General features: G+C 40.0%; 2 protein-coding genes across 3 annotated transcripts in view; one reads left to right on the forward strand and one right to left on the reverse strand.

The window, feature by feature from the left end:
* The window catches only part of sema4gb (sema domain, immunoglobulin domain (Ig), transmembrane domain (TM) and short cytoplasmic domain, (semaphorin) 4Gb), a 32,474-nt gene extending 17,914 nt beyond the window's left edge, over positions 1 to 14,560 (reverse strand). Inside the window, exons 1-2 of the mRNA XM_034860184.1 lie at positions 14,475 to 14,560; positions 9,250 to 9,527 (exon numbers count right to left, since the gene is read on the reverse strand). Of these exons, the coding sequence (XP_034716075.1) occupies positions 9,250 to 9,394 (145 nt within the window). The 5' untranslated portion in view covers positions 9,395 to 9,527; positions 14,475 to 14,560. The remainder of the gene's footprint in view (positions 1 to 9,249; positions 9,528 to 14,474) is intronic.
* A 1,290-nt stretch (positions 14,561 to 15,850) lies between these two features.
* On the forward strand, positions 15,851 to 25,183 carry mfsd13a (major facilitator superfamily domain containing 13A). Of its 2 annotated transcripts, none has more exons than XM_034859978.1 (9): positions 15,851 to 16,117; positions 19,023 to 19,285; positions 20,025 to 20,104; positions 20,802 to 21,251; positions 21,374 to 21,494; positions 22,089 to 22,185; positions 22,737 to 22,908; positions 23,903 to 24,096; positions 24,509 to 25,183. In XM_034859978.1, the coding sequence occupies exons 2-9, from the start codon at positions 19,118 to 19,120 to the stop codon at positions 24,757 to 24,759; spliced, it is 1,533 nt and encodes a 510-aa protein (XP_034715869.1). In that variant the 5' UTR covers positions 15,851 to 16,117; positions 19,023 to 19,117; the 3' UTR covers positions 24,760 to 25,183. The 2 variants fall into 2 exon arrangements, with proteins under 2 accessions (XP_034715869.1, XP_034715870.1); XM_034859979.1 differs by having other exon boundaries at positions 15,930 to 16,151.
* Positions 25,184 to 26,471: the final 1,288 nt, after the last annotated feature.

A 26,471-nucleotide genomic window follows, 5' to 3' on the forward strand; every position in this document is an offset into this window, starting at 1 on the left:
CAGCATCCTCAGCTGTGTGTGTGTGTGTGTGTGTGTGTGTGTGTGTGTGTGTGTGTGTGTGTGTGTGTTTGTGGGTGGATGGGTGGGTGACGGAAGAGGGAGCAGACAAATTAATGAATCCATTGCGAGAAAATTGGCCTGGTGCACTAAACTAAATATTTGAACATGCTCTGGTGTAGCACCTCAGAAATGAGGGCAAGTTGCAAAAGCAGGTTTAAAGAGGTTTTATTTGAATTAAAGTTAGATGCAAGTGAAGATTAATGTCAGCATAAGTAGGTTTGACACAGAAGAAGAAATAAAACCAGACATGCAGAAAGAACAACATATTACGTAAAGGTATCATCGGTGTTACGCTATGGAATATGAGTCAGCATAGAGCAGGTGGGCTTGTTAATCACCTTTCTTCCTCCCTCTCGGTTTTTTTCTGCCATTTTGAAACCAATGGCAGCAGCATCCCAGTAATCGATTTACTGTGGTGTAAGGTACACGCTTGTCGCGATCAATCTGTTCTGCTGTTTAATGTAATGGAGCGTAAAGGGTCTTGTTCAGCCGGGAGGGCCAGGGCACCACAGTGTATCTGCTGCATGTATATATAGATGATTAGCCAGCAATGCAAGCTGACAGGTTGTGATATTTTATATTACACAGTGCATTAATTTTACTTGGACTTAGTGAATTTTATCAGGGTGAATTTAGTGTCACTTTAACAGCAAATGGGAGTGATATAAAGCAATCAAATCAAAACTTCTCAATATAATGCAGCATAACTCAACATTCACCACAAACAACAGCCCTGAAAGACATTACACAATGTTTTTACAGGCTGTGTAATACTCCCTGTGGCTTGTAAACTGATTATGATGCGTAAAATTGGTAGAGTTCCTCTATAAAACAGGAACGACCAAGAAGTGCTGAGGCAGTGCAGCCCTACCAATGCACAGAAATATGCTAAGATGATGAGTCAAACTCCAAATATCAATGCGGTTGTTACCATATATTTAAGGTCTACAAGTATGGGTTTTATGCAGCAAAAGAATCTTTGTTTCAGATTGTAAGCAGAGGTTTGTGCTTAGTTTCATCAGACACAAGAAGATACAAGAAGACAAACTCTTCAAGGCCTCTCCTATCTCAACAAAAGTATTACTAAAGCTTTTAATATAATATATAACGGCCGTGATGATATTGAGGATGAGAGCAAGTCTTTCGGCGTGTTTGATCTTGCGTAATACAACATGATGATGTTTACCCAACATCACATGGAAGGTGTTTTCCTCCCCACATGACTGGCTGCTTGTCTTACTGTCTCAAGGACACACCGAGGGATGACTGCTAGTGACCGTCGACTCTACAGAAGAGAATGAGTCAGACTGCGGTCCCTCTTACCACCCACCTACTGTTTCTATCACTGACAGCCAGACAACCACAGCAATCCTGCTCACTGGTCAATAATTGGGTTATTATCATACAGGCTCTGTTGTGCACGTCACACTGATTAAAGTTTGGAAGAATGACACCGCACATACAGTAGTGCTTCTGGTAGATGAAACCATGCACACAAGTAACATCAATAGTGACATTTAAAGGTCCCATGACATGGTGCTCTTTGGATGCTTTTACATAGACCTTGCCCCCCTAATACTGTCTCTGAAGTAGAGTTGTCGCCTGCCAATAGAAAGGTTGGTGGTTCAATCCCTGGCCCTGCAGTTCCATGTCACCATGGCTGATGAGGAGGTGGCACATTGTATGCCAGCCTCAGCCACAGTGTAGGAATGCATGTGAATGGTTGCTGTACTATGTAAAAGTGCTTTGAGTACTTGTTAAGACCAGACAACTCTATTATGTAGCCTCAATAAGTACACACACTTCACATTAGTCTCTCCATTTTAAACATTACTATCCTGAAAGATTATTCATATTGCTTAAATTTTAGTTTGAAAAAAAAGCAAATGAAAATGTATACAGTGTTTGTGTTGCTTTCAGCCCATGTATTATCAGGTGCATTGTTCAATTCTAGTGAACTAAACTTTTTAAGAGTCACTGCTGCCACGCCACAATGTCAATAGCAAAACCGTATACAACTCTCAATCAAATCCACAAATAAGACAGTGTGGCTGCCACCCATTATTTCTCAAAGCAAGTCAGCCTAAGATTTCAGTGAGCAATGAGCAGCTCCTCCAACATAGCCAAAGGTCAGGACACGCCAGTGGGTGGGGCACCCTCTCCACCACAAGCTGGTACACACAGTCACACAATGTTTACACACACACAAACACACACACACACACACACAAACACACACACACGGCATGTACACAAATGCACATTCTGAATCTATGTATTGATAAGCATCAAAGAGGAGAGGGTGACACACACAAAAATGTGCATAGAACAAAACATAATCTTCATCACGAGAACACTGCATATTCTCAGAGATCATGGTTAATAGAGAGAGTTATGCAAACACAATGACGGCCAAAGGCAACGTAAATAGTCCACTATGTGAGTCATCCAAGAGTGAGCAAAAGCCTTTTTATCTTATAAAAAAAGCGTCTTTATGCCATAACCAGCATAGTGCTGATGAGAAGGACTTCAGTGACGTACACAATGTCCCCGGCCCATAGGCAGCGGAGGCACAGCAACCTTGGACTGAGACCTTTCCGTGGTTGCACTGTGTGCTGTTTTCTGTAGGCAACACTGACTTGTTGGCACACTTTGGAACACCTGACCCTTACTCTTAAAGGACAACGCAACATCTAGATGTTTGAGAACTGTGTCTGTAAACACTCTGCTAACACGAATGTTAAACTAAAACAATAAGCTAAAAGAGGCTAAAGCACAAACATGTCCATAAATACGCATGCACGCACGCACGCACACACAAACACAAACACGCACACACACACACACACACACACACACACACACACACACACACACACACACACACACACACACACACACACACACACACACACACACACACACACACACACACACACACACACACACACACACACACACCTATACAGAGGATCACAACAGTAAATAGAAACCAGCCAGCAGGCTGAGAGGCTTCTGGCACACCTCAGTGCTCTGTTGACTTTCCTCATTGATTTTGCAGCATAGCACAAGGTACAGTGTGTGCGCGCGTGTGTGTGTGTGTGCGTGTGTGTGTGTGTGTGTGTGTGTGTTAGTGAAAACCTGTTTGTGTGAATGTTCAGAGTACATCATTCAATGGGGTCAAAAATATCCCTTAGAAACATCTGTCACATTTTCTAATGGGAACACACACACTTTCACATTTTAGGCCTTAATTTATAGGACAACTGAAGACATGAAAGAGGAGAGAGAGAGGGCGAATGACATGCAGCAAACGACCGCTGCATCAAGGAGTAAACCTCTGTATATGGGCGCGTGCTCTACCAGGTGAGCTACCCAGGTGCTTCTGGAACACACACACTTCAGACTTATTTCACCCTTCATCTGTCCCCTGAAAAAGAGTATAGACATTTCTAAATCAGTGACTCAGAAGATCCGGGGAGGGCGTGTGTGTGTCTTGTGTGTTTGCTAAAGCGCGTGTGTCTCAACACTGAGCCATAACAGGTGGCGCATCCAGAATGTGTACGTTCATGCTCAGACATATTTGTAATTCTCCAAGTGGGATCCAAGATTATAGTAACTCCAGTGTGTTTGTGTTTATATGTGTGACTTCCTGTGTGACTCACTGATCACTAGACACACTGTGGAGAGCATGTGACACACAATGATGCATGCACACACAGACATGCTTAAATAAAAGATCTGGGAACAAATGCTGGAAGGAAAGGCTGACTTAACTTCTTCGGACAGTGTCAGAACTGTCGGTTGTCATCAACTTTACGCACATTATATAAGCATCTCTTTATTTCTTCACCAGCCTATAGAGTCAATGACGTTGACGTCACTACTCAATGACGATGTGTTATGTAAGCGATAATACACAACTGGGTTCCCTGATATACAAAAATAGGAGGCAAAGAAGCAGAGTGTATTTCCTCCATTATTATGAAGTCCATTATTTTCCGCATAAGGACAGTTCGAAGGATATTATCAGGCTTATATCACTGCCAACTACTAGCGTGTTTAAATTGACGTGCATTTCAAAGGTTAATTGTAGGCAGTTCAACTGCTGATATAGTTACCTGCAGGTTACAAGAAAATACTATTGGCCACCGCAGTGAAAATAAAACACTATGAAGATTTGGGACATTAGAGACAACATGAGAACATATTTAAAAAATGGAATTGCGCCAAATAAATAGACATAGACGAAGAGGACATATTGTTTACAGAGACACAATATCATCGTTTAGTTTTTATGTGGCCTGACTGTTGCTTTTTTTACACCTGTTTGTATTGTATGTGAAATTTGAATAAAGCCAATTGGGTGCTTTGGTAGCATAAACAGAACAAACACGGGATATTTCATGATGTAATTGTTTTGGGAGTTGATTGTGTACTGATGCAACTTTGCAACAACAGCAACAATTTCTGCGCAACTTTTACTGTGGATAATCCACAGTACTCTCTGTCAACAGCTTTTTTCTGCAGAAGGTACTGTAGATCCAATAAAAACGTTCCCGGGTATCTCCATCAGGTGTCAAAAAACTATGAACCGCAGGAAAAATGACTTCTTAGTTTTGATTGTGGGTGCTTGTTGCCAGTGTTTGTGCTCTATGTTAAGTTGGATCTGTCTGGATCGACTCCATTCTGGATGGGGACAAATAATCCTCTGGTCTATTCAGACTAAGTCTGACTGTCAGGTTTGAATTGTTGACTGTAAAATTAGTGGACAGACCACCCGGTTAGGCGAAGTGCTGCAAATGCGGAGCTGCCTTCTATCTGAATTCGAGCGCCCAGGGGCCGACACCTGCGGTTGCAAGAGGAGGTTTCTGAAGAAGTCTATGAGAAAGTGACCCACTTCTCATTTGATTTATTACCTCATTAAACATTTTCATAATGAGTTTATGGTCACAACCGTTTTAAGTCTTCTGCAACACAGAATTATGATAACTTTTTGAATTATGGTGTCAAATAGCAAAGACACTTGCACCGCGCCAGGTGCAATATAGGGCCCGTAGAGTGTAAGGGCTTCTCCCTCAGTCCTTCTTGTCTAAAATCGTCGCATCCATATAAGCAGGGCTGCGCCCATAACTGCAAACTCGACGCCTCATAGCAGACCTCTACAAACCAATAGGTGACACCACACATGCTTTGTCCACTAATTTTACAGTCAATGGTTTGAATAGGTTTTCTACTTATGTTTTTTAATTGTTCATCTCAAAATCTTGAAAATAAAACCACTTTTGACATGGATAGTTATCACTAAAGGTAAATGCATACATATTGATTACATAAGTAAGTTGCGTGAACAACCCCTTACGTTTACGTCACATCTCACAAACACAATACCTTTTTCAAAGCTTGTGTCAATTCCAAAACTTTTGTAGAACTCTGTTCGACTGGGGAGACTGCACAATGAGATGAAAGACAGCCAAGGCTTTCATCTTTCAGAAAAGAAAGCCAATTCTGCACACAAAACACACAAATAGTTCCTGTGTCATTCCAGGTCTCGCTAGATGCTATCTGTGAATCACCACTAAGATCTTATCAGGTTCACACTATCTAAGGGCATATAAGATCAAAGTACCATGGAGGTCTCAGTGGATTTTAGAGCCCAAAGCATGAAATTTTGCCACAAAAGAAAGATCGTTTGGAAAAAAAAAGGGTAAAAAAACAAATGGTGTAACAGCTCTGTCACACAGAGATTTAACAACTTCAATCAGATAATGATCTGAAAAGGTGAGTAAATAACTTCATTCAAAACTGATTTGCTGTTTGGAAAGATGATAACAGACAGGTCTGAACAGTAAATTCACTGACTACTCGACACTGTAATTAAAATACTGGATGAAGAAAACTCTTGTCAACAAAAAAAACCATCAAGTTGGCAGGTTTGTATTATTATACCACTACAATACTAATAGTGCTAACCATGAGGAAACTTCCTACGTAACTTCTTTGGCCATCTCAGCTTGTCTTAGCAGCAACAGACAACTTACAGTGCATCAATATTTCAAACATGCATTACTTCAGGTCTGGTGGTAGAGGCAGGAACCCCCATGAGCAAACAGAGTTCACAACACAGTCAAGCTTTAATCTCACCCATGGGAGGTAAGGTTAAAGCTGCACGCGTAACTGGATGTACTATACAACTTCTTATTATATAGAAAGGATCCCACATATTTTCCGAAAAATTACAAACTAAGTGATTTTACTGATAAACACACCACATTTTGACCTAACACAGATCATATCAACATCATGTCTGCAGTGGTGGAAAGTAACTTTTTACTTACGTTGACATTTAGTGGTTAGGTTATCTAACTACTTGTCAGCTGGTTAGGTTAGCCAACAAATTACCCCAGAATATCTATATTTACAGTTAGCTGTAACATCTGATGCAAGCTGCTATTTTCTGTGTGTAATTTTGTTTAATTAAAAATCTTTTTACATTGTGGCACTGTAAGTTTAACTTAAAAGCTGCAATATTTTTGCAGGCAGACAGATTATTATATGGGCATTTTAGGCCTTTATTTATATGGGACAGCTGAAGACATGAAAGGGGAAAGAGAGGGGGAATGACTTGGGAGTTGAACCCCCGGCCGCTACATCAAGGAGTAAATCTCTTCATATGAGCGCACACCACCAAGTGATCTACCCAGGCGCCCATATTATCACTATATTAGTTGATCTGGCGAACATGTTAGCCACAGCTTCCTATTTTACACATCAAGCAGAAATCGACATAGATTGACAGGAGTGATGAGACTGACCTAAAACAGTAAAGTTGCAGGTACAAAGAGCTGAAAGGTCCTAAAACACTCCGCAAAGCTGAGGAGAACTGCATTGTTGGGTTTATCACTACGAGCGACTGCTTTCACGTTACAGATCTGTTGTTAATGTTTATTAGTGCAGTTTCAGAAATAGAACCTTCATCTGTAAAATGTCACATTGAAACAGGATCCTTTCCTTTTAGTTTCTTCTATAGGGTTTTTTCAGACCCACCTGACCTTTCCATACGAGAGTGCATAAAGTCATATTGTGTCATTTTCTTTTTTATAAATCTGAGCTCCCTCTGATACAGCATGTCCTTATACTCCCACTCACACAGACCATCGGCAAAGCATACTGTAAATTATTGAGCGCCCCCTCACCCCAGCTGAGAAACATCATATAAATCCTCCCACAGAATATCCCATAGGTAGTGACACCCACATACAAAATCCATCCTATTTCCATATACAGTCCTGCACATCTAGGCAGATCTTCTCTCTGAAAGATTCATCTCTATATGGCTACTGTACCCCTTTCTCCTTCCCTAAACATAAATCATTCATTAGCACAAAAACCCATGCATAGTATTGTTTTATGCTAATAAACCCTCTTTCAATTGGAGCTTGCCACTCTCTATCCCCTCCCCCGAGTGACAGGGAAAGTGACAGCAGCCCCAAAAGCCCTCTCCCCCCCCCCACACACACACACACACACACACACACACATACATCTCACATGGAGACTGACAAAACGCATGCTGACACACATGTATATCCTGCACCCTCATGGATGATTAGAAAGTAGGTCAAGGACAACTTTCTGAGAGGGCAAAAATAAAATTTGCGATGAGAGCCTGACTCTGGCTGCAGCACAGAAAAGTGCCTAGAGAATATTTATGATTTATAATCTGAGGCAGAGTCAGAGATGTGTAAATAAATAGCCAGGGGCATCACAATAAGGAGTTGGCTTTAAGAGAATGGACAATGAATTCTGTCCACGATCTACTTCAAACTCACTTAATGAGGCTTAGCAAATTATATGTGCTGCCCCATCTCCTCAGAGTTTAACAAGCGTCTCCTTTTAGGAAAACTTGGACCATGACGGAGAAAAAAAAATCACAAGAAATCCTCCATCTCCAGCAAATTGTGAACTAAATATTCCTTTTTGCAACAAGTCATTTCAGGTTGAATCAAGAAAATGCACAGGAAAGCAGCAAAGAGACACTAAAAATTGGCTCCTCCTCTCTTATTTTCTCATCTCCCTGAGTAATTGTGATTCACAGCGTCAAGCAGCATATCCTCCCATCTCCAAAGCATCATCTCACACTGCAACACTCTCAACAGCTCTTATTACATTGCACTGGAGAGCTTAGCTGGCAATAGAGCTGGGCCCTGTTCACTCCACCCGTCCTCTAATAATAATCATCCTCAGAAGACTGAGAAGGACTGGAGCGGAGAGGAGAGGGGTGGAGGTAAGAGCAAAGCCATCCGATCAGTCTGCAAGTGCCGGAGTTCCCTTCTCGCTGCAGTGATAGCCTCTGCCGCAGTGATGAGGGGCGAGGAGAGAGGGAGGGTAAAGGTGAGCTGGTGGCAAGCGGGAATGGGTAAGGTAGAAAGTGGAAGGTGCTGATGATGTGTGTAAACACCCCCTCTGTGCCAAAATACACCTACTCAGCAGTATTTTCTGCACAGACACTAATCAGGTCTACTGTGCTCAGGTCTTCTTTTATGAGGGCTCCTTGTCTATTGTTTCATTAGAAGTGTTTGCTGAGCCGTGTGATCTAGGACAGGGCTTGAGAGAGGCGATTAATAACTCTGAGCATGAAGGAACTGTCTTCAGGGCCAACTTCAAAAATGTGCCACTTCTTAAACAAGGATGGGAGGGGGCAAGGAGCCGGAGCAGCTTCAAATAAGGACAGTGAGTTGAGTGTTTAGTGGACATGTACAGTACACGTGTGTGTATTTGTCTATGCATGGAGGCATCTAGAATAGGGGTTTTCAAAGTCTGACACTGTGCCCCCTCCACTCCTCTCCCCACAGTAATATCCATGCAGTTTCTCATTGTCAGTCCTATTATTAATTTTTGTTTTCCTTCTATTTGGGGATAATCATTTGCAACCAATAATGGTTTGGGGATGTAAAAAGAACTGATAATGTTGCCATGGATTTAAAGAGTTACACTGTGAGCTACAACTTGAGCCTAGTTATTTCTGTATCTTAAAAAGTATTTGTAGAATGTCTGTGTATTTACATAGATGATAGCAACTACTGACAGTGTTGGCAAATGGGGAAAATATTTAGTTTTTAGAACACGGGCATGCACATTTCTGTTTCACCTCACACAGTGTTTTTGCCTTACAGTTAGAAAACGTACCTTTGTAGAAAACAGTAGTCCTGGGGGTGACATCCAGGTCCAGGGACGGGCTGAAGGGCAAGGCCCACAGCTGTGACAGCCTGGCGAGGAGCATCAGGAGCAGCAGCAGGGGCCGGAGGGGCTGGACTGCGCTCTGGTCTCCCATGTTTAACACTCAGACCTGGGTCCAATTAAAGCCTTAGTTGCCCTCAATTTGTTGGACACAAAATCTAAGTGTGAGAAATGTGTATCTTCAGGCCCATCAGCAAGCAGATGCAGACTCTTTGATTATTGTCCAGCTGAGAAAGAGAAAAATGTGTAAAAATAAAACACAAATAAAAGAACACCAAACCAGAGGCTGCTATTACTAAAACTGATTAAAAATAAAATGAACCTTTGCTGAAAACACTCTACTCTTCTACCTGAGGGGAAATACTGTACTTGTGTTTATGTCAGTGGTGGAAGAAGTACTCAGATCCTTTACTTAAGTAGAAATGTCAATACAACAACATAAGCTTACTAAACTTACAAGTAAAAGTTAAAATCATACTTAGGTAAAAGTACAGAAGTATTATCAGCAAAGTGTTTAAACGTATCAAAGTACTCATGTTCAAAAATGGTCTCTGTGACTGATAGCTATAGGACATACAGTCTATGAATTTGTAGGTGCATCCAAACTAACCCTTAAAAACCCCAAAGTCACACTATAACAAAATTAAAGCTGCAAGCAGCGATGAACAGGCCCTTGCACCTCCCCGCACGTTGGGGCACTCACAGGACACTGGTCAACATTGTCCTGCATTTGCACGAGTATCAAACAGTTTGCGGGAGTGCAAGGCCACAAATATGACCAGCAGTAGACCAGCAACGTCCATGTTCTGCAATGTAAAATTACTATTTTTGTCAAAGGAGTCCGGTGTCTTTGAAGAGACCATAGATAAAGTCTTCAGTTACCAGTGAAAAAGGGCTGTCTGACAGCAAGGTAAAGCAGTGAAGATATTCTAAATATAGCATACACTTAAAGTGATATTGATTTTTTTTGTGTGTGGATGAAATACATTTAACTGCTGCCCCTGTCCAGCAGCAGATTTGTGTCGGTTCTCCTGCATGCTTCTCAAAACTGGGGGTTTGCCGACTGCCATCTATTCTAGCTAATACACTGACAATGGATAAGTACCTTATACAAACTCACTTCATAATAAAATGAAAATAAATAAATAATAAAAAATAAGAAATATTTTAAAATAACCAAGTTAGGTACGATGAATTTGCAATAGAGATGCCGTGTAGGCTGTTAACCATTTTTTGCCTACTTGACAGCATGAGCAGAAAATAAGTTGCTGTAATAAACCATCGCTCTCTGGTTAAAACCAATAGGCCAAAGTGAACAAGTAAGCTGCTGTTACATAAAAGACCATTAAAAAAGTTTTGGGAGTTAAACAATGCGCCCCTGTGATGTGATATTGCAACACACGACTCCATCTCTTAATTGGCCGTGTGCAAACTGGAACAGCATGACGGATAATCTAGAGATTAGGACTCGTGCCATCAGCACAATCTTCGGCTGCCTGCCCCCCTCTCTGGTTCTGTCACTGATCAAAGGGTCAACACTGTGAATCCCGCTCAGCAGCATTGTGACACTGGAGAGTTCCCATTTAATCTCCATGGATGCTGTAAATCACACACAGCATGAAGCGCAGTGAGGCTAATGACCTCTCTGTTAGCAGTTTGGCTGCTAAGCTTTGAAATCAACCTATAAAATGACAACGTGAGGGATGAGACGGGAAAAGGTTAATGAAGGTGCAGGGATCCCCTCACCTTGCGTTTGTCTTCAACAATTTCTTAAAGCTTGCTTGATCCAATATAATGTCCATAGACTGAGTTGAGTGAAGAGTCTTACAGACATACTTCCATAACTAAAGTTATTACATCCATTTTATATTTATTTTATATACTGTATATTTCATACAATTCAATTCCCACATGAAGATGTAGTTGAAAGCCCCACTTTCTGATTGAACTGATTAGTTTGATGCTTCTTATGGTCAAACGTTTGCAAAGAATTGCAGGCTGATGAGATTGTTGTTGTACAACCATCAATACATGTGTTGACAATCAGTTACAATACCACATGATGGAGGTGAATCTCCATTACAACATATGAAGGAAGTCTTAAAAGGGTGCTCCACCAAATTAGCATTGCACTAATATAACAAATCCATACAGCAGAATATCATCTCTTTTTATTCCACACATTTTTCTTCCTGGTCAAATTAAGCGCCTACATTACCCACAAGGCAACTCAACGATTGACAGTTGGTTCCAAGATTCAGGTGTGCTATGTAGCTGCTGTAGCCTCAAGGAGAGATTAGTAGTGAGGCACAAAGGTCTTGTAAGCTCACATCTTTTAAAAAAAAATTGTGGGTGAAAAACCCACAGATTTTTTTTACATTTTCAAACTTGTAGCCTTAAGCCCCAACCAACGCGGACTCAAGTGACATCATTTAAGCAGAGCAGCCATGTAACCCTAGTCTCTAAATAAAATTTTGTTTGATGACTGCTATTCAAAACCACCGTCTGCCAAAACTGTGTCAAAATCAAGGACAACAGAGGAACCAGACAAGGGGCCATGCTGGTGAGAAGCCCTTTGGTGTGGTTTTGTCAGCTGCTGCCCTCATGAAACACAAAGCAAACACACCATTGTTTCAACACATCTGCATTTGCACGAGGTACACCATATACCACAGAAGATGGCAAAGACATTGACGACGTTGTGTTGCCTCACTGATGAAAGCATGAAAGGTAAAACCGAACCAAATAGCAGGTGGTGTCTGAAACAGTTTATTTAGCAACAACTATCAGTTTCTCCACAAAGCTGGGTTCGCAACAGATCTGCTGGAATAGTCTAGGCATTCACAACTTGCTGAATATAAAGAGGTTTTCAGAGTATGATGAAGCAGTTTTCCAATACAAGCATGATTTTAGCAAAACAGCTAGCGTGACATTTCTGCAAAAAGATCGATTAAATAATTGAGCTATTCCTGTATTGTTTCTTTCAACTGACTAAAAAGCCAAACACATGTCCACACTTCTAAATACCTTTCTGCTAAGGCATCAACCGACAAAGACTGAAGAAAAATATTTTGCTTAAGGGCATTACATGCGTATTATACTGTATATGCTTTATTTAAATATCTCATTTATGCATTTTCTTCTTTTTTCCGTCTTTATCCCAAACCATTAGGAGTTGGCATACAGCTGAACCATAAATGGGATTATTACTCAACACAAAAATATAGAGATGAAAAAATGAATGTCTCTCTGTTTGGACCTATCTGATAGCTGTCAACATTTATGATGAAATAAAAGTCATTTGGATTTGAATATCAGAGGAATTATCCAAAAAGTCCATCTATGACTCATTAGGAAAATGACTAATATGTTCTTCTCCATTAAAAAAACATTTAAAACAACTCTTTTTGGCTTTGTGTGGTGTATATGCAGTGTATTAGTTCCTTATTATGTTGTGTAAATGGATCTGCTTGGCAAATACTAGCCTTGAATATAATATAAACAGCCTGCTACTTATCTTATGAGCCCACTTAAATCAGAGAGATAGGAGAGATGAGATTACCGTTGTCTCTAATAAGGTGCCCTTAATGTGTTAAGATGTGTGGGTGGCATCATTATGATTCCTCAAATGGACCGTTTGACCTTTGACCTTCTGCAAAATGGACTGCATGGAATCTGAACCCCAACGAATTTATAAACAACGTATTAATATTAACCAACAATTAGTATTTGAAGGATCTCTAAGAACAATGTATCAATTATTTATATTAGCATTTATGCAGCAGACCTCGTGGTGGAGGAAGGAGACCTTCCTCCACCACGACGCTACCGAGGAGGGTCTGGCGAGTCAACACAGCGTTCTGGGAGGGGAGAAAGACGTGCTCTGGTTTATTGGCATTTCTCAAAACCAATCACAATCGTCATGGGCAGTGCTAGGCAACCGGAAAAGCTCCATTGCCGCTGCAAAATAGCCTTGGGAAGGAACTTGTTTTTGCGGAACTTGTATGTTCAAAGTTGTTTTAGTCGTGAAACAGAAAACTCCGATAGGACAGATAGTTGTCTCTATTTACCCAGCAGAGATCTGAGAAAAGGTTAACCATAGTCCTCATTAATCAGTAGTTTAGTACTGTAGTTTACTTGAGTATTTCCATTTAATTTAATTGTACACTACTCCACTGTATTTAAGAGGGACATATTGTACTTTTTTTACAGTTTTATCTGACGGTAGCTCTACTTTAATATATATATATATATATATATATATATATATATATATATATATATATATATATATATATTTTGTTATTACCACACTTGTGTAAAACAAGTACTGTCACTTTTGATATCCTAATTACATTTAGATAATAACCTTTTACCTACTTTTACTCTATTGATGGTATTTGGTATTATTAATTTTATTCAATTAAAGCATCTGGGTATTTATGTCACTGCAGTAATGCCTTAATATCTGTTCTAAACAATAGGTAAATTGTTTATTAACCATAAATCAACTTGCCCATCGTTAGAGGGTGACTTATTATCTAACTAAGTTATGAACTCATTCGTAACCAATTAAGAGCAAGGACCCTATGGTAATTTTAGAAGTTTTGATGATTAAGTTTAATGAACTTTTGACACTAGCCTACAATCTACCGACTAATTATCTGCTCTTTCCACTTGTCTTTGTCTTATCGGGCTTATGTGAAAATATATGAATTCACCTCTTCCACGAATAGACATTTAGACAGCTTAAAAACAGATAAGCAACAAATCTATCATGTATGATTTCTGTAGCTTTGACTTTAAAAACAATGCAGTCGGCTAGTGAGGAGCTTCACGACCGTCCTAATATGGACCCGATGACACAAAACCCATAGCCTACGCACAGTAATTCATCAGCACCTCTAACTTACACGATTATGGATTTAGGTAATAGGCTACCAGGCTATGAACGTGCAAACATCCACCCATGTGCACCTGTCCTGTCCGACCCGGACTGCAGCACTGAGAGCTGAGAGGGAAAACACCACCGCACACTGTAACGCACCTTCACCTGAGTGCAGCGCTGTATTTTTAACGGTCGGTGGTGCAGAGAGCGTGTGCGCAGGAAAAGTGGATAAAAACAATAAAGGGCACAGTTGAAATACAACAAAAGCATTAAAAGACTGACTCACCCGATTGTTTCCTAAAGTCCACAAATATCCTCTGACTGGTTCTCTCCGCTGCGAAACACCGAGCTGCTCTGCTGCAGTTATCCAATGCTGGCACACAAGCCCCCCCCCTCTCTCTCTCTCTCTCTTTGTCTCTCTCTCACTCACACACACACACACACATACTGTATTCATAGCCCAAATAAGTTGACCTACCTTATGTTTTGACCATACATTTTTCTTATATATATATATATATATATATATATATATATATATATATATTTATATATATTTATATATATGTCTATATGCTACTTGGGCAATGATTGAGGCTTTTTAAAAGTTAAAAGGATTTTTTTTAAATAGCAGTTGTAATGGTTGGAAAAACGGAGTACAATATTGTAATTATATTTAAGTGTTGAGTAGAAAGTTATAAAGTCCCCATAAAGATTTAACTGCAACATTTTTACTGACATCAGAATTCTTTATGGATATTAAATGTAATTTTTTTAAGGTGAAAACTGTACAGTTTTCAAAGTAAGCTTTCAAACGGGAACCTATGCTGTCTGCAAATATAGGCTGACCTCTGCTGGGGAAGAGATGGAAAGACAAATAAAACACATTTTCCTGTTCCCTCTTTTGGGGAAATCCACCTGTTTTATTATGGCCCAAACACGGAAGTGCCAGGGGCCCAACCGGGCCCAACGGTCCCTGTCGTTCTTAATGATGTTAAGCAAACTTTTCCTCCCTTTTATTGGTTTAAACAACTGAATCAGCCATATGCAGACTTTGCATAAGGAATTAAAAAATGACTAAGAATGGGGGCAGATTAGTCTTCTAATGCTTCTTTCTTTCTATAAAAGGGCTGTTCCTAATTTCCATGTTTTAAAGGTGTACTCTACAGTATCTTACACTACCACAGTTTAGAAAGACTTTTACAAATCATGCATTCAAATTAGTATTTAAATAAAAGTACTGAAAGTACGAGCATCAAAATTAACGTAAAGTATCAAAAGTGAAAGTACTTATTATGCATAAGGGTCCATTTCAGAATAATGTATTGCATTATTATAATTATTGATGCATTAATGTTGATGTTTGATGTTGTAATTATAATTACTTTATAGGCTAGGCCTACTGTTAGGTGGCTTGTGTGTTTCAACAGTCAGTTAACAGGTGTAGCCTAGCCTACTAAATTGTATTACAATAATAATTTACACAGTTTATTTTGTTGATTAAATTTTGTGTTTTTTTTAAGTTGTCAAATAAATGTGGTGAAATAAAAATAAAAATAATTCCCTCTGAAATGCAGTAAGTAAGAGTATAAAGAAAATTAATGGGCTACTCGAGTGAAGTACAAATCATAATATAAATAGGTCTGGAAATGCGGGACTATGGCGCTGTTAACTAGGACTAGTATCTGTTTGACTAGCTACACATACCGGGAAACTCTTCACAGATCCACCACGGCCGTCACGGAGGTTCTTTTGTTTTTTTCCCCGACCGTCACGGACGTGAGTACCCGACTTCAGTCATGACGTGGTGTGTCCGCCTCCAGTCAGTCTCACGGCTGCTGCTGACGAGAGGGAGAGCTCGAGCCAACAAGTCAGCCTTCCATCGATAAATACACCATTTATTCAGTCTTGCAAACAAGTCTTTTGTCGGTACGTGACATTTCCCTCTTGTGAATATACTTTAGTTTGTTGTGAATGTGTTTATCTCCACATTGGCAGCCTGTTACTGTTACCCAGCTACGGTAGCTAACGCTAGCATTTAAAATTAGGTTAGCTAGTGCTAACTGCCTAGCTTAGCTTAGCTCGTTCTCCAATTCAATAATATATATTATCAGACAAGATATCATACAATCGATCATGCCAGCTGCTATTATCAGACAGCGGACTACGCAAAATGTGGGAAGTTAGTTGTAGCTTCAATGGTCGAGTATGAGCAAGTTTACATTTATTGATGTTAGTCCAAGTATATTAATTAACGTTAGCTAGCTAGGCAATAAACATACCTGATAGTGAATAAATAATTTTACCTTAAATAATTGTTAAACTACTTTAGAAGAAAAAAGGTCCGGACTGTTTAGAAGGGAACACAAAAGTTAAAAAAAGAAGATAAGGTCCGAAGCACTCTTCTGGTATTAAATTAAAAACCCTTTATTTGGACATTTAAATGATTAGTAGCCTAGCTATATGTTAAAATAGAGCTGATTTAAAAACCCACACCTAGTAGCACAAGTAGCCATCCTTAGGGTGCAGCGTTAGCGCTCAGCACACAGTCTCACCTGTAGCAGATACAAGATCAGACATCCAACACCTGAGCAAGGAGCCAGTAAACTCACAGGTAACAAATGCTAAGTCTGACCACTAACTAGATAGCTGCTCTGCATCGCTGTGCGTGTGCAGGCAGGTCTGGCAGTGTGAGACTATAGCCTTGAGTGTAATATTAGCTTTTTCTAATTGTATACCTATGCTCAGAGACTGCCTTGTCTAATCGTCTCTTTGTCTAGCCTAGGTTATGTAAAAGCAATCACAGGTAGCCTATAGTATAAACGGTACACAACCAACGTAGTGTTACAGTTAATGAACGTTTTGATGATGTGCCCCTAGTACGTTTTGTGAATTGCTTGCATTCCTTTATATCAGCACAATGGTTGCAAAGGTCACATTTGTAAGAACCCTTAAAAATGGTCGACAAAGGCTAGTTTTTTGTTATAATTGGCAGGTCGATGCCTTGGCATTAATCCATCCTGTAGTGTAGTAATTCAAAATGAAATAATAAAAGTTAATACACACATTTTAAAAACAAAGTAACCTGAAACATTATAATTCATTCGAATCATATCTATTCCGGTATTTCCATGGATTTTACGAATAAGCGATGGATTAAAAGTCTTAAGCAAACTTTCTCTGCTTTAAACTACTGAATCAGACATCCAGATTAATTAAACTGTACTTTCAGTATCATATCTATGCAATTCAGTTTTAAAACCTGCTAACATTGTTTAACATTTTTTTCCAGGTTATAATATATAATCAACCACATTTAGGATCTAAATGTTAACAACAAGTCCGAAATAGCAATTGTACAATCCATAGTATAGCAACACAATCTTTTTAACCTGATCTTACTTTACTTTATATTTCTTGCACTTAAGCTATATTGACTAGTTTATTCTTACTTCTATTTTTTGCTATAAATTTGACTGTGACTTATTGCAACTCCCAATTTTCCTGAGGGGATTTATAAACGGATTTTGATAAATGGGCTGAGAGATGCCCCCTTTTATCGGGTTATGGTAATCCGTATTGAGATCAGATCTAACGAGCTCAGTCACCATATCTGGTGATCATATCTTTTGGCTATCAGAATGAATAGAAGAGTCCCTGTCAAGAAACCTCTCCACAGGTGGAAATCACTCTTTATCTGCTTTGGCTGAGAGGACATTAAATGGATATTTATAGTGTCCCCGTCCTGCTCTGTTGCAAGATACGTGCTAGAGATGTGATATGGTGCAACCAGCTGCGAGTCATCCCGCTTCACTGCTTGGATCCGATAAGAACAAGGTTGGGAAGCTTTTTGTTGCACTCTAAAGGAGGTTGCTTTAAGTTTTATCTCACTGAGATCCTGATGTGAAGATGCGGTTTTGCCACTTTGCTTAGACGCTACATTGTGGTTGACTCCGACAGAAAGTATCACATCGCCTTGACACACTGTTATTGTGAGCTTTTATGTTTTTTTCAACTAAAGATGAGAGAGCAAGTTTGTAGATCAGGTTGAGTTTGTGGGAGTCAGGGGGGAATTAAGAAGCCTGATTTTTTATCCTAAAGGGTGCTACATGTGGGACTGCACCAGGGGCTTCAAGAAGGAAGTAAAACAAGCCTGGGAATATGTAAACAGATGCAGGATTGGCTTTAACTGTGGAGAACTGTCTCCGCAGTTGGCATGACAAAGGACCATTTACAAGGAGATGTGACATGGAGACAAGTGTGATTTTTCAAGCCAGTGCTTGCTTTGTCTTAAAAAATAAGATTGGATGTCTCTATCATTTACAGTAGGTGTAAATTATTTAGGGAAACACATTCAAAGCACCCTCAGAATGCAATTTTGAATGTGACACCTAAGGAAAATATCGCATAGTGAAAGCACTTTGCCTGAAATGACTGACGTGATGATCGTATGACTTTCCTTTTGTCGTTTCTCTGTGAAAACCAGCTTTGTGTGAGTTGGAGTGTCACAAGATTGGCCGTGAAAATTACCGAGTTTTACACAGACCACGGCTGGGCGGCGGCCAAAGGAGAAGGGAACCGTTGTCTACAGCCTAGCTAACTTTAATGACTACTTGCTGTACCATTGCTATGAAAATAGCCCCCTTTGGTCTGCGCAAACTCTGTGCAGAGACGGGGACATGTTACTATTGGAGACGTTGCTGTAACTTCTAGTAATGCTCAGAAATATTGAATACCATATTCAATGCTTCAGGGTGAGAGAATACTCTTTTTCCCTTGTCTACTGAAGTAAAAATAACTATGGATTTATCCACATGCACTGTGTTTTTTGCAGGCTATGATGAGGTGGTGACCCTGGGTCGGCCGGGCCGTGACATGATTGCAGCTTGGCACAGAGAAAAGACGGAGCAGAGTGATTGAAAAAGAAGAATGGGCAGGAGCGCCTGGGGCTGCTGGCAAAGCGTTGTCTCTACTGCAGTGCTCTACGGCTCTTTGGCCTTATTTACCTCCATCCTCCACAATGTGTTCCTCCTTTACTACGTGGAGACATTTGTGTCAGTCTACAAGATTGATAAAATGTCCTTCTGGGTGGGAGAGGTGAGTGACAAAAGACCTGTGTCTTTATCTGTGTCAGTTAAAAAAGTACACTTTGATTTGTAGTCCAGGCTACAATGTAGCAAAAATGTAGCACTAATTACCAGTTTGATGTTGCTGTGTGTCAGCTGTGTTTTTTTTTTTTTTAAGACTGTATGTCAGTCCTGCCATCCGGTTTGGTATGTGGCCACCATGTTCAGCCACAGTTTTCTATCTTTAAAACCATTTGAGCTGGAGAAAATTTAATGAGGCTGGGCTTTAAAGAAAAAAACTGTGTATCACAAAGTAACCAGAAGATGTTCTTCTAGTTTAGATATAGAGTGTACATGATATCTATTTAGGTATTTGGGTCATGACTTCACAAAAATCCTTTTTGGAGAGAGTTTATTACCACCACTGAGGTGCCCTTGAGCAAGGCCCTTAACCCGGCAAAAAAAAGGCTTCCTCTCAGTGAACCTTCCCTGAATAAATAAAGGTAAAAAAGATACAAATGTAGTATTATTAATATTGCCCAGCTGTGCTTAAATAAGAAATAAACTAGAATTGCCTGATGATAAATGGATTCTTGTCATGGCTCTATGTAATTATCACTTATTTAGAGCCACAGTCCTCCCATTAGTTTTCTTATCTTAAAGCGTGGTATCACGTTGTGGCTCATTGATAAACCATCATCATCCTTTATTTGTTGATTTTTAAATAGCATGCTTGTCTTGTTTTCTGCCCTCTGTCTGCTGCTCCACAGACAGTGTTTCTCATATGGAACAGTCTGAACGACCCTCTCTTCGGCTGGCTGAGTGATCGCTCCTTCCTCAGCTCTCCTCAGTAAGTGTCTCCATCCTGCTTTCTTTCTCCTTTTGGTTTCAGAGAAAAAAGCTTTGCTAAATTGGGCTTCCTTAATATGGATGTGACTACGACAGACATCTCAATAAGAATAAGCCCTCAAATCCCTCCAAGCTTTCCAGTCAAACTGCAGAACGCTGTTATTCCTTCACACATTGCCCCGAAGCAAGGACATTTATACACCCATGCACACGCAACTGTTTCACTGTTAACTCTTTTATCCGCTGCAGTAATGATGCAAGGTAAACGCGTCGTCAGAGTGAGAATTGTCAAACATGCCATCTGTGTTTACATTTCATTTTTATTAAACTATCTGTGACTCTGTACTGTCATCAGGTGATGACATAACAAAGTCCATCACAATATTCGGTTTAGAGTGTAAAGTAGGGATGTGCACCATTCACATTCTTCTTTTTATGATGTTTTTTAGTATATAATATTGCGTCCCTGCTGTTTGCAGATTCTGTTTTTACATAGGTGGTTATATATAACATCAACCATGTTAAAGTTACCACTAATATATCCTCTGGCAACAAAACAGACTCAAATAGCTTGAGAGAATGTATTTAGGTCTTTTGGCCTTATCTGTTGTTAACTCTATACGTACATGACTCTATCTGTATGTTGTGCAAAAGTTGTGTTTGTATCTAAATACTCAGATTTTTGTTTTTCCACCCAGGTCAGGCTCTTCGATCACAACTCCAGAGGTGGTGCTGAAGCGCCTAAAGGCTCTCTCCACAAATGGCCCTCTCTTTGCTCTGTCCTTCCTGGCTTTCTGGGTGGCGTGGGCCAGACCGGGACTGCAGTTCCTGCTGTGCCTGTGTCTGTACGATGGTTTCCTCACAATGGTGGACCTCCACCACAGCGCCCTGCTGGCTGACCTCGCTGTGTCCGCCGTCGATCGCACACGCCTCAACTTCCACTGCTCCGTGTTCAGCGCTTTGGGCTCATTCTCCGTATTTCTGTCTTACTCCTTCTGGAACAAGGAGGATTTCTACTCCTTCCGTCTCTTCTGTGTGACTCTTTCCGCCTTTTCCATCTTGGGCTTTTTGTTAGTGTCTCGGTTGCTACAGCGTCGTTTCCAAAAGGAAGTCCGTCCAAGGCAGGATGAAGCACTGACACTCAAAGAGTAAGGATTTTATAAAGATCTTGAAATTCTCAGTAACTTTGGTGGACAGGCTTTTGAACTATGTTGATGTTTTTTTCTCTTTCCATCTCACTCCTCTCTTGTCTGCTTTCACTCTGTCGCAGGCTGAGTGTTGAAAATGCTCCACTTACTCACCCAGAAAAACCCGTCACCCTTGGACAGTACCTCAAGCAGCTCTCCAAACACAAGAACTTCATGTGGTTTGTGTCAATGAACCTTATTCAGGTAAGGTTACGTTTGCTGAAAGTGCTAGTAGAGATAAAGTGGGCAGACACTTAAACTCTTTTGGAAAATCCATATTTGGTCTTGTATTTCATCATGTGTCGTTAGTTTTGGGTCCATTTTTTTAAAGGGCACCTTAAGGTTGCTTATCATTCAAGGAAATGTGTTTTGTGGAACATCGTTCAAGGTTTTATTACATAAAGTGCCCATATTGTGAAAATATATTATATGCTGTGTATATATTATGACTTTTTCCCGGGATTTGGGGTGTTATTTCGTGTCTCTGGTGCTTCCACACGCATACAAACTATCCATGCTGTTTTGAGTAAGTTACGATTTCTGAATGTCCTGCCTTCAGTCTCCCGGTGAGCTGTTCAAAATCTGCGCGGCTTTCCATGTCGCTAGCCGAGACAAGGTGGCTAACCGTAGCACATGCTAGCGTTAGCATGCTAGCTCGATCTCAATGGCAAAACACTGTTACAACACACACTAGTTCACCATAATCTCCAAAAGAACTACTTCCATGTCCCTGTTCTGCAGGTATTCCACATAGTCAATATAGCTTAACTTTTTATTGTTGTCTCTGTTCCCCTAAAGGTGTTTCACTGCCATTTCAACAGCAACTTCTTCCCTCTTTTCCTGGAACATCTGCTGTCGGACAATGTTTCTGCTTCTACAGGTTCAATCTTACTCGGTAAGGGACAGACTGATAACTCACACATTCCTCTTAATTCAAGTCCTCTTAATTCAGGTTTGTTAGTAATCGATACTGCAATAATTATCACAGCATAATACACACTGAATGTAAACCACATATGATTGAAATTGACTTTAGTGTGAGTATTCTTTAGATATTTTATACTGGGTTCGACTGTGAGATGAAAGTTACACTGAATGGAGAAAAACACAGTTTAAAGCTAATACTGGGAGCATGCAAGCTAGTGACACACGCTTCTTTTTAAATTATTTTAATCACATTTTAGTTGCCAATAAGTAGATAAATGTGATGATGCAGATTAATATTCTGATCCAATCATCCTCCCAGACGTCAAGATCATGAAGATGGCAGAAAACCATTGACGTGGTATTCTGAAAAACATCTGCTGACTTGTTAGAAAACGATCTAATTGTGGCCAGAATGGATCATATTTCTATATTATTTGCTATTATTTGGTATGTTTACAGTTACTATTCTTTCTGCTGGTTAGTCTTTTTTAATTTAGTTCTGCTTTTGCTCCCACGCAGGCATCTCTTTCATTGCCCCCCACCTGAACAACTTGTATTTCCTGACACTGTGCCAGCGTTATGGGGTTTACCAGGTTATCCGCTGGCTATTTATGCTCAAACTGGGACTTAGTGTGGCTATGCTGTTGGCAGGGGCTGACCACATTTATCTGCTGTGCATCTTCATTGCTAGGTATGGCCACGCACATCAGCACACGCATCAGGGATCCGATGTGTGACAGCTTGTTTTTTTTGTTGGCTTGTTTTGTTCATTATTTTTCATCACTGAATACACAAACACACAGCAACACATGTCGTTCCGTGCCTCACATTCATAAGGACTTGTCAAGGACTCTTTCCGTCGCAGCCCGTTACCAAGGTTAACTCAACATTCGTTACATGTTGTATCCAAATATTGTGTTAACTTTTCTGTGCTGCAAGACCTTTTGTTCCCAGGAAAGGTCAACTTTGCTCTAGTCTGTGCCTCTTTCACTCATGAGAACGAAAAAAAAAATCCTATGCCTTAAATCTGTGACATATAATAAGAATAATATAACATATACTTTCTATCCATAGACCATCTAGCCATAGAACACAGAGCAGGGAAAGACAGACAATAGGTTTTGTAGAACAGAGTGTACTGAAATAACAGAATAACAATATCTGGTAAATAAAGAGCAAGCATACATTGCTGAATCAGAGAAGATGCTAAGCAACTTCCAGGTTTTCAAAAAGGTAGCTAGTTTGTCACGTTATTCCATTATTAATGTCTAATAATAGTTGAAAACAGGATTCATAATCTCTCTCTAGTCTCTGGCACTCAGCAGCCTAACCCTGATAGTGTGTGTCATTAGTCATATGTTTGTCAAAGTTGTGGTAGTTGTCAACAGTGTGTGTATGCTTTTTCTTTCTCTGAAACCTCAAACCTTAAGGCTTAGCTGATACAGAAACGTATAAGCAACAAGTTACAAATTGTAACTGCATTTCCTGTCATTCTAAAAGCCTGATCTCAACAAATGGAAGCATTAGGAATGGTTATTGACACACATTAACAGGAATACTCTAAAGTAGAACTGAGCAATCTACTCTTGATAAACATCTTTAAAATCAAAATGGCGTTGTTTTTTTCACAAACTACGCCACTGTTTGGACTGGAGACAGTAACTGGACACTTCTCTTCCTCCTAGTAACCGAGTGTTTACGGAGGGGACGTGCAAGCTGCTGAAACTGGTCATTTCCGATCTGGTGGATGAGGACTTTGTGGTCAATCGACGTCAGCAGGCCACCTCCGCTCTCCTCTTCGGGATGGTTGCTCTCTTGACCAAACCTGGCCAGACGTTCGCCCCTCTCATTGGCACCTGGCTGCTGTGTGTTTACACAGGTACACACACAAACACTCAGTCTGGGGCCTCCTTAATGACGTGTACATAATTACCTTGTTTCATATGCTGCTACAAGTTTCTGCATTCATTGGGCTTTAAAAGTTCGTGGTAAGCTAAGCAAACTGTCTTTTGGCTGTAGCTTTTTTTTTTTTTTTTTACATTCACACATGAGAGTGGTATCAATTTTCTCATCTACCTCCAGCATATAAACGTATTTTTCAAAAGTAAACTATCTCTTCGGAAAGAAAACATTTAAAAAAATTGTGCCAATTATGCACTTAAACATAACCTATTATGAGTTTGAAGTGTTAATTTACTAGATTAGCGGTTACCCATGACCCATTTGTGTATTTCTTTTGTTTAATTATTGAAGGAATTACTTTTTTCTCCTGTTGGATTTCTCTTCCCCAGGTTATGATATTTTTGATAGGGAACCCTTGAAGGACTCTCTTGTTTCTGTGCCTGACGTTGCCTTTGGTTTGGGGACTCCACCTCTACGCCTGGGCTGCTTCTACATGTTGGTGTTTGTGCCTATCACCTGTGCCCTGCTCCAGCTGGCTGCCTGGTCCCGCTTTACACTTCACGGCCGCAAGTTGCAAGGGATCAAGACCCTAAGGCAAGGGGCCCAGCATGGCCACCTTATCGATGTCAAGGCCATATGAACTGAACAGAGCTGGGTGAAGCTGCACACGGACACTTTCTTAAATGAGCGGTTTTACAATGCCTTTGTGCAGCCCAGCCTTCTGTGCATGAACATGAACCACTACACAACATGCGGCTTTGTGGACAGTGAAAACAACACAATAGGCTGACCAATCCCACTGGGAGAGACATCAAAAATAAAACCTGCCTTATTTTTAAAAAATATTTACCTATATTTATATTTGAACAGATGACCAAAAGATAAAAAGAACCAATCAATCCTTTTTGGATGTAACCGGACCAAGTTCACAACTTTTTATGGCGTGCTTTAAATATGGGGTGCCCTCTTTTAAACTGTTAGTAAAGTGTAGTCCTGGTCTAGAGAACACTCCGAAACCCTATTGCTGCTAGCAAATGTGTCTGTAACATCACCTTGTTTAAAATCCACAGAGATGCAGATTTCTCATGAAGATGAAGAATAAACTTGCAGTAATGTGTTTGGAGTGCTATTTATACTGCTTGACATCCTCTTCAGAGCTAATTTGTTGTATTGTTTTTTACATTTACACAGAATGCCCTGCCAGTTTGATGTTAATGATAACTGTGTTTTCTGATGCGTACAGTATTGATGTTTTTGCACAAAAATGCCATTTGACTGTTGTTCTTCTAACATTGTGACATATTGTCTGGACTGTAATCATAAATAATGAAATTATGCAGCATATTGTCAGTTCCCTTTTGTAATTTTTCAGATGTGAGGCATTACCACAAATAAACCTCATAAATGTTGAAAGTCAATGTGATGTCTTTTTATGAGACAGATTACCTGTAAAATCCCAAAGAAGACTATTCAAACTGCACAATAGATTGTAACACTCCACTGGCTTTTTTGGAAAATGGACATTATTCAAATGTCTTTTTGTTTACCGTGCTACAAAACCTAAATATAAAGTTGTTGGACCATCTGCCTGTGCAAAATCTTTCTGCCCCTTGTGGGTAAGGGGGAGGGAAGTCTACACTGTAACTGTTGATCCTTAACATTGTAGGTATTGTTGTCAACCACTGTGGTAGGCACCAACCATTTGCAGTCTATGTGACAATTTAGACAATTGTTTTTTGGACACTTATAGGCTTGCTATGTGTGTGCAACTCGAGCCTTCACTACATGTGACATCCTCATCATCATAAAGATAATTGGGGCAAGTATTGTAAATTTGGAAACCTGCCTGAAGGTGTTCCCTTATTCAAAGAGATGGGGAAAGTGGTCGGATTTCACTGCTGTTACACTTTGTCTATGAAACACCCACCATTGTTCAGCAATGTTTTATGAGGGATTATAACCTAATTGGGCTTTGTTTCTTGCAACAATACAGCTCAGCCCTTTTTTGTGGAGAATAGTAAAGGTCTTTTGGCTCGTGAACCCTTAAAAAAAAGGTAATGTCAATTTGTGAGCCCGCAACACAGGGTCGATCTTAGTATTGACAGGAGTTGTTTAGTTCAACAACCACATAGAGGTTTTCCTTATCCAATTGTAATTTTTGTAAGATAAAAGTTTTAAAAATTAGAATAAGAAAAAAATACATAATGTAATATAACAATAGGTAGGCCTATGGGGAAATCATCATCATCTAAAATTCATCTTTTCCGTTTGATGAACAAGATGGTCTGTAAAGTGTCGTTAATATATATATAATATTGTTTTTTTTAACGGAAATTATTAGGGAACTTCGCA

Source organism: Etheostoma cragini, chromosome 21, assembly GCF_013103735.1.
Source record: "Etheostoma cragini isolate CJK2018 chromosome 21, CSU_Ecrag_1.0, whole genome shotgun sequence".
NCBI lineage: Eukaryota > Metazoa > Chordata > Actinopteri > Perciformes > Percidae > Etheostoma > Etheostoma cragini.